The sequence below is a fragment of the Carassius gibelio genome, chromosome B5, assembly GCF_023724105.1.
Source record: "Carassius gibelio isolate Cgi1373 ecotype wild population from Czech Republic chromosome B5, carGib1.2-hapl.c, whole genome shotgun sequence".
Lineage (NCBI taxonomy): Eukaryota > Metazoa > Chordata > Actinopteri > Cypriniformes > Cyprinidae > Carassius > Carassius gibelio.
The window spans coordinates 20,174,220-20,192,163 of NC_068400.1; the positions used below are offsets into that span (position 1 = coordinate 20,174,220).

Here is a 17,944-nt window from a genome sequence, read left to right on the forward strand (position 1 = left end):
ATCAAACAAGATAATTTTAAAGGATTTGTTCACCCAAAACTGAAGATTCTGTTATCACTGACTCACACTTATGTGGTTCCAAACCTGTATTAATTTCATCCTACTGTGAATCACAAAAAATGTAAATATTTTTATTTTTTCTTTGTTCTTTGGAGAAATCATGGCTTAGTGGTTAGAGAGTTTGATCCCTAACCAAAAGGTTGTGGGTTTGAGTCTTGGGCCGGCAATACCATGACTGAGGTGCCCTTGAGCAAGGCACTGAAGCCCCACCTGTTCCCTGGGGGCTGCAGCATAAATGGCTGCCCACTGCTGTGTGTGTACACTGCTCTGTGTGTGCACTGCTGTGTGTGTGCACTTTGGATGGGTGAATTATAGAGCACAAATTCTGAGTATGGGTCACCATACTTGGCTATATGTCACTTCACTTTTTTTGAAGAACTAACCAAACTGTCTTGGTGACCATTGACTTCAATTACATGGGGAAAATAATACTTGCACACCATGTTGTCATGAACACAAAAAGCAGATGTTTAGGCTGCTCTTGTGAATTGTGACAGGGCTGTCAAGGTCCAAAATTAACTTAAAATGTATTAAAACATACACATGTGCTGTTATTTTAAGTAATGTAATCATTTTGTTTTGAGGAAAAGACCAAAACTGAAAATATTCCTAACTGCTCACAACTCTCACATTTAAGTTGTGTTCACTTAGTGTGCTGTGACCAATTTATCATCAGTAACAAGACAAACAAAAACCAATGAACAACAACATTAGTCTGGAATGATTTGAGTGTAAGTAACTAGTAAACGGAATAAAAAAAAATAAAAAAGGTAATTGTGACTTTTTATCTCTCAGTTCAGACTTTTTTAATTACAGAATTGAGTCAAACTCACAATTCTGACTTCTTTTCAGTATCTCCAGGATTTTGCGATCACAGAATTTATCGCAAAAACAAACAAACTCTGCAATTTACACAAAAACTCGTCAATTTTCGTAATTGCCAAATGATTTACCATAGTAAAACTAGAGGAACAGCTTGTGTCAGAAATGGTCTAATGTGTTGGAGTGTTTTTAAATGCTTCACATAACTTTTCCCAGCACTTCAAAGCATTAAGTATTACCGAATTTGGTATTACAATAGTATTACAATATTTGTTCATCCTTCATAGGTTTCCCCCATGTTAAAACTAAAAGTTTCATAATGTAGGAAAGCCACTATATATAGAAGTACTATATATATGTGTGTGTGTATTAATTAAATTATATTTAGACATTATGAATGACAGTAATAAAAGTACATTTTATCAGATGATATACTGTATATTCATTACATCTGTAAGAAGTTTTTTAAAGATCTGGGATTCATCTGCTGTGTACTCTCATAAACATCTCAGAAGCAGTTTTACATGCATTCTAATAAATGTCTAATTGACATATGACAGGAAACATCTTAGAGACGTACTACAGATGAAAAAATACATCTCAACACTCTTAAAAATACATCTTGCATATGTGCAGACATCAAATAGACTTCTCCAAGATGTACATGTATGAGTTGGTGAGTGCTTTACTGTCAGGTGCTGGTGCCACCTTCTGTTGAACTTAATGGCACTACTGCTGGTGTCCTTAAACGTGGTTCATGAAGTCAGAAAAAGTCATAAAAGTGTTAGAAGAATGTTGTCTGTGGTATATTTTCACTGCAAAACAACAAGGAAATTCAGCAAATATCACTGCAAATTTGAAAAAAGCAGCAGCACAATCAGTCATTTTAGGCCGAAAAAAAGCTAAAAAGTTCCTCGAACTAATGAAGCTTCCGTTTCTTGGTGTCGGTGCAATCTCTTGACTTTGTGTCTCAGTGACGTGCAATCATAGCAGGATGCATTCTGACAGAAGCAGCTGTTATATAGGCACCAGGACTGAATTGACCAGTTCTGACATTGCCAACCCTTCTTTAGACCCAGTAATATACTCTTGAAAATAAAAGTGCCAGGATAAACAGAAATGGCTATTTAACGTTTTAGTGTTAAAAACTTTTTCTATCCTAAGAACACTTTTCTACTACAAAGAACTTATATGTGGTGGGAAAGTTCCATGGATTTTAAAGATTCTTCATGGAACTGTACACCCTGACAAAGAACCATTTAAGAAATGTATTTTTAAGAATGAAAATGGAGAACACTTCACACAGCAGCATGATACCCAAAGAGTCTGTGCATTTGGTTTCACTTTACACATGGACAGGTGGTCTGGGGGACAGTGGGCTGTGTTTTAATCCGACTGCCTGCCTCAAGGGCTGTGAACACAGGAGTGCTGATAGCTGACATTATGTTCTCACTATATCCATCCAAATCAGATGAAGACCATGTGATCATGCATGTCTTTTGACAACACAAACTGCAGAGAAGGAATCTGTAGAGAACTAAGTAACTGTAACAATTCCCATGAATCATATGACTGCCCTTCCATGTTTTTATGACACGGGTGGCTTGTTTATAGATAAGATGGTGCCCTCTGCTGTTTATTTATGTGCTTGGCATGTCTCACTGTCTGCATTAGACTTTTGTGCAAGTACTTTTAACCAACTCTTGGAAAGTCATTTGAGTGGATCTACAGCATAAATTCAGTTCCAGTTACCAAGTTCAACGACCCACAGTTGTAGTTTATCGCATATAAACGACCCACAAATATGTAGCCACAAAACTAAAAATATCCAAATGTTTCTTCCTTACCTTCCTTAAAAGTATAACTATAAAGTCTGAAATAATTGAAATATAATAAACCTCGCTGTGTGAAATAATAGCACAAACACATCTATAAGTCAAACATTATGCAAACATTATGCTCAGATTTAACCAAATGCAATCCCTCTTTTGACATTAAAAAACTACTGTCAGAATTGATTAATTAATTAGGAAAATTCATGGGAGGAGAGTATTTAAATAAATCATGCAATGTGATTTACAAGGGTTTGTGGTAGTTCATTTACTATTATTTGCACTATTATTTAATGCCTAAACAAGTGTCTTAACCCATTTTGAGCTTGACATGGCTGTGATTGTTTCTAATTTGCTCTGGTCATTATGGAAATGAGTCTGCGTTCTTTCATTTGCACATTATCAGTAGATCACCCACTGAACTTTCCACTCCAATCTGCACTTTTATGGGACTGTGAATTTGGGCTAAACTCTCTTTGAAATTCCTTAATCTCGATAAGTTACCAAAGCAATCCGGTTTAGTTTTTACAATAATAATGTTTTCATTAAGTGCATTTGCAAAAAGCAAAAGAAATAGGTAGAATGTACATACATAATACAAGTAATACATAAAACACAACTGGAAAAAAAAAACTATACATTTCAAACTATACAAAAATGTACTATACACATAACCAGTATTATTATACATGTTCCATGTGTAATGTTGCTATGCAGAAGACTCTGAGTTTAATTGTGCAGAGGTGTTGATGAGGTCTCTGGGTAAAGTGTCTCTTGCCTCCTGCATTCGCTTACGTGCCCTTTGAAATGCTTCTGAAATCATAAACACACACCAAATCAGAAAGTACATACATCCTGTAAAATATGATATATTGTTTGTCTGTACTGAGGTCAATAGCAACTTGAAAAAGTTTTTTTTTTATATATATATATATATATATATATATATATTTGGAACCTCTAACTCTAAATGTGAACAATGACCTTGGCAAGTGGCACTTATTAATAGTTATAAGGTCCTAAAGCTATTTAGTCTTGTCTTACCCAGAACATTATAGACAGAGCCCTGCTGACTGTGTCCGCCCAGCTGATCCAGAACAGTCTGCCTTCTTTTCTTCAGGGTGATGGCATCAATAAAAGCCCTGAATAAAATAAAAAAGCTTTTATGGTCTTAAAGGGGCAAAATAGTACTGTTGCAATGACAAAATGCTGAGATTGTGTTGGCCAACCTGGCATGCTGGATACAATTAAGAGTAAAGGTCACACTTCCAGTGGTTTGAGTGCGAAAGCCAAAGCGACTCAACCGCTCTCCCTAAAAATAGAAGCAAGAGAACATTAAACTGTTAAATTGAATTACTGGACATGCTAGTGCAAATCTTTCCAGCAGGAAATGTATAAAGAGTCACCTTGAAAGTGCCAGGCACTCGGACATAACTGATGTCCTCGAGTTCAGGTGCTCCGCCGATGAAGAAGCGTCTCAGTTCAGCCACCGTGCCGGACTGGAGGGGTCTCCAAGTGTGGCAAGTCATCCTGTGATACCCTAAAAACATGAAGTCACAAATGTACGTACTAGAACGTACTTGTACAAAATTTGCTACAGTTCATTAAATAAACGATGTCCTTGGTTTAAAATCTTGAATTGGAATGACATGTGACAAAAGTACATCATTGTGATTAATAAAGTGGATCACCCAGGCTGCATTTATTTGATCGAAAAAAAAATAAAAATATTATTACAATTTAATGAGTTTTCTATTTGAATATTTTAGCAGCAATTACACCATTACTCCAAAATGTTTAGAGTTATAATAAATAATAAAAATGTATTTATAGCTGAATTTTCAGCAGCCATTACTCCAGGCTTCACTGTCATATAACCTTCAGAAATCATTCTAATATCCTGATTTGGTGCTCAAGAAACATTCCATTTAGAAATGATTTGTAACATGTCTTTACTGTTTCTTTTAATTAATTTAACACATCCTTGCTAAATAAAAGTATTAGTGCTGTCAAATGATTAATCATGATTAATCGCATCCAAAATAAAAGTTTGTTTATATAATATATATGTTCGGTTTATATTTATTATGTATATATAAATACAAACGAATGCTTGTATATATTTAAGAAATATATTAAACATTTATATATAAATATATACATGTATATACATGTAAATATTTTCAAAATATATACAGTGTGTGTGTGTAATTATATATACATAATAAAAAAACTCAGTAAACATACATATAAATAAAACTATTATTTTGGATGTGATTAATCATGATTAATCATATGACAGCACTAAAAAGTACTGATTTTCTTCACCCATATCAAAATTTTACTCTAAAAATAGCTATTTACAAATTGGGATATACAATCATTTTATTGTTTGTCCTACTTGGTGTTGAGGAAATTACATTTGCATTTAAAGGAATGTTTGTGGAAAAGTTTATGGTTGATATTTATGATTTAAATAGGAAATTATCTAAAAAACCTGTCACATGTTTATGGTGCCAATGCCACCCACATCACAATTTTACTAAACAAAATGAATGATTTGTGAATTGGTTATGTAGCATTAAAAAGAAGAGTTTCAGGAGAACATCTGACATGAATGTCACTACATTATAATTTGCGATATTTCAGAACAAAAGACTTTCCTACCCGGCATTGAGGGAATGACCAGGAAGCCGTAGCCTTCAGTTCTGTAGCGCTGCCAGAAATCCAACGAGAGAACTTTGAAATACAGAACTGGCCACTGGGGCATTGACCCTGCACAGATGATCAGCATTTCATCATTTATTTTCATATCTTCGGGACGTTGTCTGTGTAATGTATTTTTCTTATATTCTGAGGCAATCAAAGATCTCACCATCAGACTCATCTTCCTTGTGGAAGAAGGTCTCAAAGCTGAATGGATAGGAGAAGAAGGCAACATCCTCCTATAAAACAAAGAACATGTTTACCACATTTCCATGAACACAGAGCCGGTTGATGGGGTTTATTAAAATGACATCTTACCTTTTCCACACTGTGTGTGCGACATGTCTGAGTCACACCGGACAGACAGTGAAAGGGAACACTGGACCAATCTAAAAAACATGAAACAACATCAATTACTGACATAAAATACAATGACTAATGTCTGGCCACTTAATTCACGCTTAAAATGTCCGAATGTCATTTCATTAGTTTAAAAACCAGAATGTTTACCTTTGCCTTCATTTAAAACATTACTATTTAAAAATGAGCATTTTTTGCTGAAAAGGTGTACTTGTGCTTTCTTTAAAATCTTTCTGTAAAATGAATACCACTTCGTTTGATTTTGGAAATCAAATGCAATGCCGTGCATATAAATGAGACTTAACTGTTGAAATATTTTTTTCCAGTGTATGTGGTTGAGAATAGGATGACTTACTATTTGGTAAATCCAGGAAGAAATGGACATAAAGATTGTCATACTCATAACCCTGAGCAGAAACTGAAAGTAAGAAATTTTACATTATATTGTGAGCAGTAACTTCTGAGACCAAGCTTTTGCTAAAATTAAAATATATATATATATATATATATATATATATATATATATATATATATATATATATATATATATATATATATATATATATATTGCAAACACTGCAATTCAAGCATGCATTTAATTTACTGATGTTATACTGCTTTGCCCACAGTAAATCTAGGCTAATCTTTATGATACAGGATAACGGTTAATACTCACCAATCTCTCCATTTACAATCAGGCGAAGGATCCCTGGAGGTGGCTAAACGAAGTGTTGGACAATCAGAATGAAAATGTCACCATATGTATGACACCATAAGTCTGGATAAGAATTGCAATTCTTACCATTTCAAAGTCTTGGCCAACCAGGCTGTTGAGGTAATCTTTGTGACGTGTGTACAGCTAAAAAAAAATAAAAAAAATGTGTGAGAATGATGAGTCCACCTGAAAAGGGTCAGCAATCCACAAGTAAGCCTCGGGTCAGCCAAAGAATTCCAAAGTTCTCTGGGGAAATGGTCCGTGCAGTTTAGCTTATTTTTTCATCCTAAAAAAAAACACCTTGTTTGTCCATGACATAAAATATCATGTATATCCTTTGCACATATAGTAATTTTTTCCATTTTGCCTTTAATATGATAGGATAGATCAGAAAAGGTAATCGAATTGTGATTTGAACTCGGGACGCCCTTGGCGCAACAGTGCTGTATGTCGGCACACTGCCCACAAGAGCAAGGCTACAGGCGCCAACATAGTTTTATACTAAATTAATATATTCAGAGCTGCAAAGTATCAATAGAAAACAGTTAAATATTTTTTTAAAAAACTGTGATATACTTTGTTAAATAACAGCAAGTGATTGCTATTTGTGTAGCGTGAATAAATGCATACCAAAATAATAACCCAAAAATATACAACCATATACCGAATTATTATTAGTTTTATTAATTGAGATTTATGCATCATCTGAAAGCTGAATAAATAAGCTTTCCATTGATTGATGGTTTGTTGGGATAGGACAGTGATCCTCAAATCTGGTTCGCGGGATCCACTTTCCTGCAGAGTTTAGCTCCAACCCTGATCAAACTCACCTACCTGTGATTTTCTAATGATCCTGAAGACACTGATTAGCAAACTCAGGTGTGTTTGATTAGGGTTTGAGCTAAACTCTGCAGGAAAGTGGATCTCGAGAGCCAGATTTGAGGATAGGACAATATTTGGTCGAGATACAACTATTTAAGTATCTGGAATCTGAGGGTGCAAAAAAAAAAAACAATCTAAATATTGAGAAAATCGCTTCTCAAGCTGTCTAAATGAAGTCCTTAGCAATAAATAATACTGATCAAAAATTAAGTTTTAAGATATTTAAGATATTACGGTAGGAAACTTAGAAAATATCTTCATGGAAAATGATCTAATATCCTAATGATTTTTGGCATAAAAGAAAAATCAATCATCTTGACCCATACAACGTATTTTCCGCTATTGCTACTAATATACCCATGCTACTTATGACTGGGTTTGTGGTCCAGGGTCACAAATGTTTCTAATCCATCCCTTATGAGATTCTGTGTCAGGATGCTGCTCAGAGAGTGAGTGAGATAGTAAACCACCAATCCTAGACATGAACAAAGGGACATACATCTCTGTACATGTGCTGCTCCCTCTCGTTCTCCTCCACATGAATGTGTGAGGAGGCGTTCTCCAGATACAGCCTCCACACCTCCCTCTTCTCCCCCTGCGTTTCCAGTCTGGTGTGAAAGACAGTCAAATACACCTTCTGTTATCACAATGAACTCATCCCAATATTATTCACAAGAGAAGTTGACAGAAGTGGTAGGTCTTGCCTGTAGGCTCCTCTATTGTTGTTAAAATCAGGTTTTATTGTGATTACTCCATTACTGTCTGCTTTTATGGTGCATAATATATATTCATTCTCTTTCAAGCCCAACCTGTAAAACAGTCACATGTCTGGTTATGTCACATTACTTTAAATGGGTCATATCATATAAAATAGTTTAAGTAAAGTATTTTTCTTTGTATTTTTGAAATAACTGTGTTCGTAACATTTCTGTAGATTATTTACCTAGAAGTTTTAAAGATGGAGCAACAAAAATGTCAGTTTAATTTTATAGGTAAGATAGAAAGTAGAAAATGGTGATATAAAAAAAAAAAAAAAAAAACTTCAAATGCATTATCAATGGACCTCCTGTCATATAAATGATAAGACAATGTATGATATGTTTAAGTGGATAAAGAAGAGTATTGTCACACTTACTTTCCTGAAGGCCCCAGATCTCCCATGATGTACATGGCCTGCACTGGTGTGTTGATGATGTGACTGTTCTTTATGAACTCCTCCGAAGGCTCCCATGTGATTAAACGGGACTTGGGAACATTAGACTCTCTTAGATGTGTTTAAAAAATAAATAAAATGAAAACAAGGTAAACCTCCTCAACTTTTCAAATATGATAAAGGCTTTACAAAAAAAAAAAGCACTTCAAAGACAACTATATACTATACTTCTAGGTGCACTTACACAGGACGTCTCTCTTGTCTCCTGTGCCTAACATTGGCCATGCGTTCTGCTAAAAAGGTTGGTGTAGGCTGAGCTGGGATCAGCAGACTCTGAGCTTGCTGTCGATACAATCACAACTTCAGAAATCTGGAAAAACTCATGCAGCCTAAACATCCATTGGTGAATCTCACCAAACCCGTCGAAACCATATCTGGGTCATATCTAACACCAAACAATTCAATATTTATTACACAAATAAATAAGAAATTTAATTAGCTTAAAGGAAATTAAACCTAATTTCAAAATATGAAGAATCTGTATTGTGATGTTTTCATGACAATTCTTAATTTGTCAAATTGTCTTTTGGCGAGAAACCTATTCCAATTTCAATTCAAGTCACTGGGAACTGAAACGGTTTGGTTATTAGCCTTCTTTAAAATATATATTTTTGTGTGTGTGTGTACAGCAGAAGTAATACATTCTTACAGGTTTGGAATGACAAAGAGGTGAGCAAATGATGACCTAAAATGATGTTTGATTCTCTTTATGCAATAAAATGTCGTATTTTTATTTATTTATTTTTTTGATTTTGTGATGAAATATGACCTTGGTATGTTTCTGTCAGGTTTAAAAAAGAAAACGGTAGAGTCAACCGACCTCTTCCCATTTGGAGAAGCGATCAAAGTCTGTGTAGGTGAAAATGCGCTGGTTTTGTCTTCTTCTGGATCTTTCCATTGCCATTATTTCTGTGTGATACTGACGCTCCAGTGGTGTTTGACAATTTGACTCTGTTTGGTAAAGATCCACTTCATACTGCATGTAAATGACAAAGCAGAACTCATCAGATACACTAAGAAAACTGACTATTTAGCACAGGGTGACCACATGTGCTCATTTCCCAGTTTTTGTAGTATTGCCCTTGATTGGAGCTGTTCCAGTTTTAGAGCATGTTTGAAACAGCTCACAGATACAATGCAAAAAAGCCTGACTAACATAGCCAGCTGGTTATCAGAGCAATCACGTAGTGATTATTTGCACCAATAAATTCGGCTGCAAACTACATTGATCACTTGGTCATGCGCTGCTACTTCAGTTAAGAAGAACTTGACCTGGTTGAGAGCGGAGCACTAATATTATCGATGACCAAAAGAGACAAAAAAAAAAAAAAAAAAGAACAGCTAAACATTAACACCTGCAACAATTACATTTGCAGAAAACACACACTTTGTGTTCAAAATGAGTCTAAAATGAAAAATAACAAGCCTAATTAAGGATAGTAATAGTCATTTCCATGCACAAACCTAAAATACCATTTGAATAGTTTATAAAAGTGATGAAAGGAAATTAAAGTGTTAGGTACCCTAGAAAATGTTTAAAATAGTTATTTATCATATGTTCTTATATAATGTGTTTTGGTAAAGCCTTGTTAGTCTTGCACTGCTTGCTATTCACAATGGTTACTATAACTATAGTGTGACTTACGGTGTATTACAACCAGTCCAAAAATCATAACAATCAAACTAACATAATAATTATTAATTTTAATAAAAGCACAGGAAACACCCACAACAATTAAACAAAACATTACATTGTCCCCATTTTTACAAAAAAAAAAAATAATAATAATAATAACAATATAATACAAAGTGAGATTTCAATGAAATATTGACCACTTAAATAGTAAATCTCCCCAGTTTCCTTCTTTGAAATCTGGTCAGTTAAGTAGCACACACAGCTTTGATCTCACTAGTGACCTACCTGACTAAAGAACTTCTCTTGCCAACCAACCACCAGTTCCTCCGCATCAGTGGCTGTGTTAGAAAGAGAGAGAGAAAATGATTATCCACCATATGCCAGTGAATTGACAGCTTTATATCAGTATCCTTCACGTACTGGAAGCTGCTTGTGTCTGAGAGCTGAAGGTGTCCAGCTCTATAACTCCTCTCTCCTGCTGAGAAAGCACTTGCTGATGGAGATGTTGAGACAGAGCAGCTGTGGAGGTCACACGCTGTATGCGCACTCTAAAACAGAAACAAAACAGTAACACTAGTATCATATGTAATACATGTTGTTTTGTTTATCATATTTAGTGACTTAAAGTGTCATGTACAGTATATAGAGTGGTGCACGGATTTGTTGTTTTTAAGAATACCATGGTATTTGATATGGTAAAGACGTTTGGTACACTTAATAGTACGTTAACTATTATTATAGATGTCAAGTACACTCAGGCGACGTCACTTACCGTATTCGTAAGTTTTTAACTGCATCCCGGGAACGGTAAACCGATTCACCGGTGTCAGTGCACCAACCCTCGGCCATGTCTGACACTCGGCCTCAAAAGATAGAAGTCTGTAGGTTCAGTGTATCATTTGCATCGGTTGACTATTAAAAACGCACAGCAAGCATGAGCAAGCATAAGCAGCTTTGACTGATTTAAGTTCCTTAATGCAATCCTCCGGTAGGAAGTTAATACAACACACCAGAGCGTCTCGTTGCATAGTAACACACTAACGTTACCGGAAGCAGCCGGAAGTCACTCATGCGCATGCTCGGTGCGGATATAAATACCCTGTTCTCAAACCAGCTAGCACTGCTTTTTGATTCAGTAGTTACACAAAACGGGGCTTATAACTCTGATCTGGGAGCAGAAGTGATAGTAAACAGTCTGGGCTTCACGTTCACATTTGACCACTGCTAGTGAACTGAAAGCTGTTCCACGTGGTTTTGTTTGTTGTTGAAAAATGAATATAGTGTATTGGATGTGGCTGAGGTCGGTTCTTTTTAAATCATGTCCAGTTGACAAGTGCCCAAAACTGCTTTACAAAACTTCACCTCGTTTGGAATTTCAGTGGGATTTACATGTTTAGACGTAGGTCCGATGTTCAGATATCGGACGTTTATCTGATTTAAAACCTCATATGGAAGTGACTCAGAACGGATGCAAAAAATCGGATCTTGTGCAGATTGTTATGTTTACGATCTGTGTCACATGTGAGTAAAAACAGATTTTTGGTGCCAGTGTAAACGTAGACTAAGTTTCCAGTAGAGGGCAGTTAACTCAAATGTCACTTGGTTTAGCTCATGGTTTTACAAATTGGTCCAGGTTGCCATAGCGATTGATTTACTGGCGATTTTTATTTATTAGCGATGCTAACTCATCAAAATCAACAATTGAGCCCAAACAAAATGATGAATACGTGATCAAGTGTTATTGAAGTGAATTCCATCAGGTGAATACTAGTGTCACTAATTATATAAATAATAATTATATATATAACTGCAAATAAGCACAAAATGGTATAAATATGAGTACAATTATTAAGAGAAGCAAGTTTAATTTTGGGGCAAAAAAATCTGAAAGAAGTCCCATAAATTATGTTTCGTGGTAACAAAAGCTATATATATAAATAAATATATATATATATATATATATATATATATATATATATATATATATATATATATATATATATATATATATATGTATATTTGCAAGGAGAGCATCATACTTCTCAAAACGAAAAAAAAAACTATAGTGGGAAAAGAGAAAGAAATGAAGATGAAATTAAGGAAAAATGAATTTATGAAATGTTGTCAAAAAAAGTAAAACAAAATAGAAAATCCTTCATTTGGTGTTTTTGCTACTTAATTGAGTTATGAAACAGTTTTTCATAATATAAAAGCTTAGTGAAAGGAAAATCCCATCTGTAGCCTGTAGAGGGCAGTTTAAGAAAACTGTTGAGGTTTTAGACCGTCTCCCTAGTTCTTTTGAGAAACACATCTCATAATTAAGTTAACTATCAGGATTTCCATTGTTTAATAGCTAAAAGCTCATTGTTCTTGATATTATAGGTGAAAGCGGAAGAAGGTTGGCAAGTAGTTGGTAGGCCACTGTTGGGTTAGAGGAACACGGTCCTGAATCCACAGTTATGCCATGTTCAGATTTCAAGATGTCCAGACCTACACTACTGTTAATGGGTAAGAGCAAGTGTGTGTTCAGACATATTTAGACTCATAATTGTTGTGTTCTCTTTGCGTTACACTGGTCTGTCTGTGTGTGTGCTATCAGGTGGAGAGGGTGATGGTCTTTCTCCAGAGCTGTGTCAGATGTGTGACGTCCTGCTCACTATCCCTCCGAGCAGGAACCTGCGCCCTGGAGTAGAATCTCTCAATGTGTCTGCAGCCACAGGTATGTTAATATAAGTAAATATTGTTCTCAATTTCTGGTAACCTTACAATTTATTTGTTAAAAATTAAACACAGCTCAGGAAAAACATAAATTATTTCTTAATTTTTTTTTTACATTTGAAAAACATGAATTTACATTTTTAAAGTTTGTATAAAAAAAAATGAAAATCATTTGTAAATGTTTATTTTTTTAGTCAATGTGTCTGCAGACATTGTAATGAAATCTGCCATATAACTTTATTCACTTCTAGGAGGCAAGTGTTATCGAATGTGTAGATGATATGATGTAGTTTTTTTATAAAAACTATTTCTTTCAAATTTATCACAGAGCTTTAGATGTTGTGAATCAAACAGGCCCGCTGAGTTTTTTTTTTTTTTTTTTTCAGATCGGCCTCTGTTAACCTTATAGGTGTTTATTCATCGCTTATTGTGCGATTCATCACTCATTGTGTCTATAAGGACAAATGTCCCTATAGACACAATGTTATAAAGAGTCTTATAGCATTTTGGACCAAAATTGTGCATATAGATTTTTATGTTAATAGGACAAGCGGTTGCATAGTTATGGCCATTTTTAGTTTTTTATAGCCCCACTAAGTGGCCAAACTCAACAATGTTTTTCATGTGACCTCAGATCTTACATTGTAAAGTGAATTTGGTGAAGATTTCTCATTCTGTTCAAAAGTTAGAGTATTGCCATTTTAGTAAAATCGGCCCTGCCCTTTTTGAAGGTTTAGAAAGTACAGCTTTTTTTAAATATAATTATTGATATTCGTTCTCCAGAGAATAGTTCTAGTTCACAAAAGTAAGTTTTTCAAAAAATCCAGAATACTTGAAAATTTTGCCAACATGACAGCCGAATCCGAAGCGTGTGCTTTGGTTGACGTAATCCAAGGTTTCTACGACATAAAACACGAGTCTGCGATGAACTGTTTAGGTGTTGTGAACAATTTTGTAGTTTTGACCTCTGTAGCGCTCCAGTCGGTGACGTTGTAGATGGTGTGTATACCATCCCTCCAAGTATCACATCTCAATGACAACTGAAGGTTTATAGTCTGCTTGATCATGTTTTACAAGGAGATTGCTGATCCTTGGTCATTCTAACAATTACAATATGATTTCAGCACTATGTGCTTGAACCCCTAAAAAATAATATAGAAAAAGGGTTTATTTTAAATAGTTAACCAGATTTCATTGAGATTCAGGACTATAGATCAATAAAACATATTGATTGTTATTTCATAATGTATTTCAATGTAGTTCAGTCATTTTCTTTTAATGTATTGAGGTTTTTTCCTTCTCCCAGGCATTCTGCTGCACTCTCGTCCGTCCACACACACAGGAAGAAGAAGATGATGATGGCAACAACGACAAGGCAGCAGCATTATTTACTCAGACGTCTCTCATTAGCTCCCTACAGTGATTAATGACTGGATTACTTCATCAATTAACAGTCTGAGAGTCTGGAGAGGCTCATTGATCAGATAAAGAGAGGCTGTAGATGCATTCTGGACCAGTTACTGACTATGACCACCTTGTTTAAGACAAGACCTTCGCTACACAGGGTCACTGGGGGGAAACATGCTTTTAGAAACAGAGGTGTAATTATTTATTCTCTTCATGAAGGAAGTTAGTTCATGTGCTTTATTACTGTACACAATTGCTACATGCGGATTAATTAAAAGTAATGCTAATTTTATTGATGATAATTATATTACTTAAAACTCAATAATAATTAACAGTATTTGAAGCAGCATGGATTAAACAGTACAACAACACACATAGAACTGTAGGCTAACATGGCTGTGTGTTGTGGGATGCAGTATTTTCACAGTGTATTGCTTAAATGTAGGTCATCCAGGTACTGTATTTCATGTGTATGGTAAAAATGTGTCCCACTTTAAATTAAGTGGCCTCAACTATTGTGCAATAGCATCAAATAATAAGTACAATGTACTTATTGTATTCATATTGCATGCATAATTGCCGCTATTGAGGTGGGATATGGGTAAGGTTAGGGACAGGTTTAGTGGTATGGGTAGGTTTAAGGGTGGGTTAAGATGTAAATAAATAATTACAGATGTAATTATGTTCAGGTATTTTTAAAAATATAAGTACAATGTAAAAACATGTACACAATAGGTGCACTGTACTAAATTATTCTTTTAAATGTGAATACATAGTAGTTAAGGCCATTTAATATAAAGTGGGACCTGAAAAGTTTACATTTTCAGTGTGCACTACAGCCTGTACATGTATATACACTTCAGAAATAGAGCAAGTTCCATCCAATCAGCAGGTGGCACTGCATATATGTATATAGCTAGCATGTGAACATTTTTTTTCTGTGACAGTCAAGATGAGGGATTGACACATGGATGCTGGTGCTAGACCAGTAACATCTAACAGCGTTTACGTGAAGTTCACTGAATGGATATCTCACACCTCCATTTCCCTTCACGCTTCAAAGCGAGATGCTGACTGCAGGTTATGGACCAAGATGGTTTACAATTAAACTAAAACGTGCACGATTGGCAAGCCTGCGGGGGGCAGGACAGGACGATTAAGCTGCTAATACTATAGACAGTTAGAGCTCACTTTAATTTCACCCATAGCTGCAGGGGAGAGGGAGATCTGAGATGAGATTGAATGTAATGAAGCACTCTATTGTTTTTACAGGGAAGACTGATCTGAAGGTCTTTGTGACAGGAACAGCTATCCTCTGATGTGTCTCACAAAACTGACAATTTGTTAATCCTTCCAATTGTTAAATGGACAGATATGTGGATTATTATTATTATTATATATTTTTTTTCAATTTGATTAAAATTAGATTGCTACATTTATTTTGATACTGATTTCATTGCTTTGAGACCTCATTGGAGGAGAACTAAGGCTTTTGAGGTCATCTCATAGTCTACATTTGAGTGTTTGTAAGACCAGGGTTATTACAGTTAATTAAACTTCAATAAAAATAAAAACATTAATTAAAATAAATATTAAATAAATAAGAATCAGATACATAAAAATATGACACACACACACGCACATATATGTATAAGCTCCATTATTACTAGTCATTAGTAGTATTGATCATTGGTATGTTCAAAATAGTGTTACACTACATTAGTAGTGGTAAAATAATATGTAGTTATGTATGGAACTATGATCAATGTATGTTGTTTTTTAATTTTATAGAAATTAAATAGAAATAAACTGGATTGATTGGTTAATTGAGAACAAGACGAAAAAAATAAAGCCATTTTCTTAAAATATTCCGTTCACTATTTTTGCTTATTAATGATTCAGTGTAGAACATTAACATCCGTGGAACCAAAAGAAAAGTTCTTTATAGTGGAAAAAGGTACAAAATGTTCTTCACATTAAGAAAAAAAAGATTCTTTTAGGAATTCATAGTTTCTTTTAGAAACCCCAAATTGTTCTTATATGGCTTTGCTGCAAAAACCCTCTTTAGTAACCTTAATTTTTAAACGTATGTATTTACAAGTATGAACAATAGAAATTATGCTTGCCTTAGCAGGAACCTAATAGTCTCCACTTCACTGTACTTGCTCAGTGAGCAAATTATTCAGATTCTTCCTCTGTTTACAAAATGGAAGCCGAAAGTCAACATTCTCGGAGTTCCTCTTTCCTCTGGTGTGACATTTGTCTTTCTTTTATCAGCTCTCAGGATGAGTCGCGGGCGTCTCTGCTTTTCTCGCCTTTGTGTCGGCAGGTTAGATTGACTGGCATTTCCCCCTCCCCAGAGTGCACTTCTATTAATCTGTTTAATATGCCACAGAAAGGAGCAAAGTAATGGAACAGCCGAGCGTAAAAGCTGCCTGCTAGCTGTGATAGATGGAGGTCAAGGCAGAGGGACATTCTTAGTTCTTTTAGCACATGCAGGTCCAAACAAATCTTATGGAGTGAAATAGTTGAACAGCTTCAGAAGCATCTATCTATCCATCTATCTATCTATCTATCTATCTATCTATCTATCTATCTATCTATCTATCTATCTATCTATCTATCTATCTATCTATCTATCTATCTATCTATCTATCTATCTCCTTTAATCGCTCCTGTTCACCCACACTCCTTGCGGTCTATGTAGTAAATGAGGCAACTCCACTGCACAAATTAATATTCCTCATAAATTTATTATGACACTGTTTTAGTTCATTACAGATCGTGAGTTATTAGCTAATTTGTTCATTAAAAGTACAGGGCAAATTGACTGAGCTGGTGTACTATGACTGGACTAAACGTGGAGCTTAGCTGAATTATATTTAAGTATCTAACTGTTTCTAAGTGCAGTAATATGAACAGCTTTTTCCCCTTTATGTGGGGGAAAAAAATAGTCCAAATGCATATTATTGTATTGTGTTCTTTATTAGGCAATATGTTACAGCTGCGTTGACCAACATTAACTACTGTATTGAGTCATTTGTTCTATTAAAAAATTAGTACTTAAATTTCACTGAAAACCAAGGAAGACATCAGTTATGCTCTGTCATTCAATTTGGCTTCTGGTCAAAGTGTCAGACAAAAGAAGAACACTGGACTGTAAATGTGTGTGTGTGTGTGTGTGTGTGTATGACGATAATGCAGCATGACACATCTGAAATGAGACTGTGGTTGCTATGGCACGGAGCCAGGAGAGGACAGACTGTGCCATAAATGATTTGCATTTACATCATGTAGGCTACTCGCTCACGGCCAGTTTCTATAGGATATTCCCTGCAGGATCCTTCCAAACCTCATTTCCATACCTGTGAACATACTAAATGCCCCCTTTCTCAAAAATCTTTGCATGTAAGAGGTAAGACAAGTTTATTTTTGTGATCAATAGTAAATACATCTAATCGATCGAAAACTGGATTTTGGACACATTGCATGAACTAATACTACAAATGTTGAGTCGCAGTTTGTGTTGTATGTGTCTAACCATAAACCTGTGAAATCTTTGAGAGAATATACAGTGTTGGACCATTTCTAGA

At 35.1% G+C, this 17,944-nt stretch overlaps 1 protein-coding gene and 1 long non-coding RNA gene across 3 annotated transcripts; one reads left to right on the plus strand and one right to left on the minus strand.

Annotated features, from left to right (window-relative positions):
- Positions 1-1,666: 1,666 nt before the first annotated feature.
- mks1 (MKS transition zone complex subunit 1) lies at positions 1,667-11,265 on the minus strand. Its single transcript, XM_052555487.1, has 18 exons — positions 10,999-11,265; positions 10,647-10,774; positions 10,512-10,564; positions 9,411-9,566; positions 8,775-8,872; positions 8,513-8,641; positions 8,082-8,186; positions 7,877-7,985; positions 6,583-6,639; positions 6,457-6,499; positions 6,136-6,198; positions 5,739-5,809; positions 5,590-5,659; positions 5,382-5,489; positions 4,121-4,254; positions 3,944-4,026; positions 3,759-3,856; positions 1,667-3,527 (listed from the first exon to the last, which is right to left on the minus strand). Exons 1-18 carry the CDS (start codon positions 11,073-11,075, stop codon positions 3,424-3,426), a joined length of 1,686 nt encoding a protein of 561 aa, XP_052411447.1. The 5' UTR covers positions 11,076-11,265; the 3' UTR covers positions 1,667-3,423.
- Positions 11,266-11,402: 137 nt separating this feature from the next.
- Positions 11,403-15,786, plus strand: LOC127957105 (uncharacterized). Of its 2 annotated transcripts, none has more exons than XR_008153708.1 (4): positions 11,403-11,747; positions 12,609-12,734; positions 12,826-12,945; positions 14,251-15,786. It is a non-coding gene; the product is annotated as an uncharacterized LOC127957105 (long non-coding RNA). The 2 variants fall into 2 exon arrangements; XR_008153709.1 differs by lacking the exon at positions 11,403-11,747 and adding an exon at positions 11,811-11,986.
- The last annotated feature ends 2,158 nt before the right edge of the window (positions 15,787-17,944 follow it).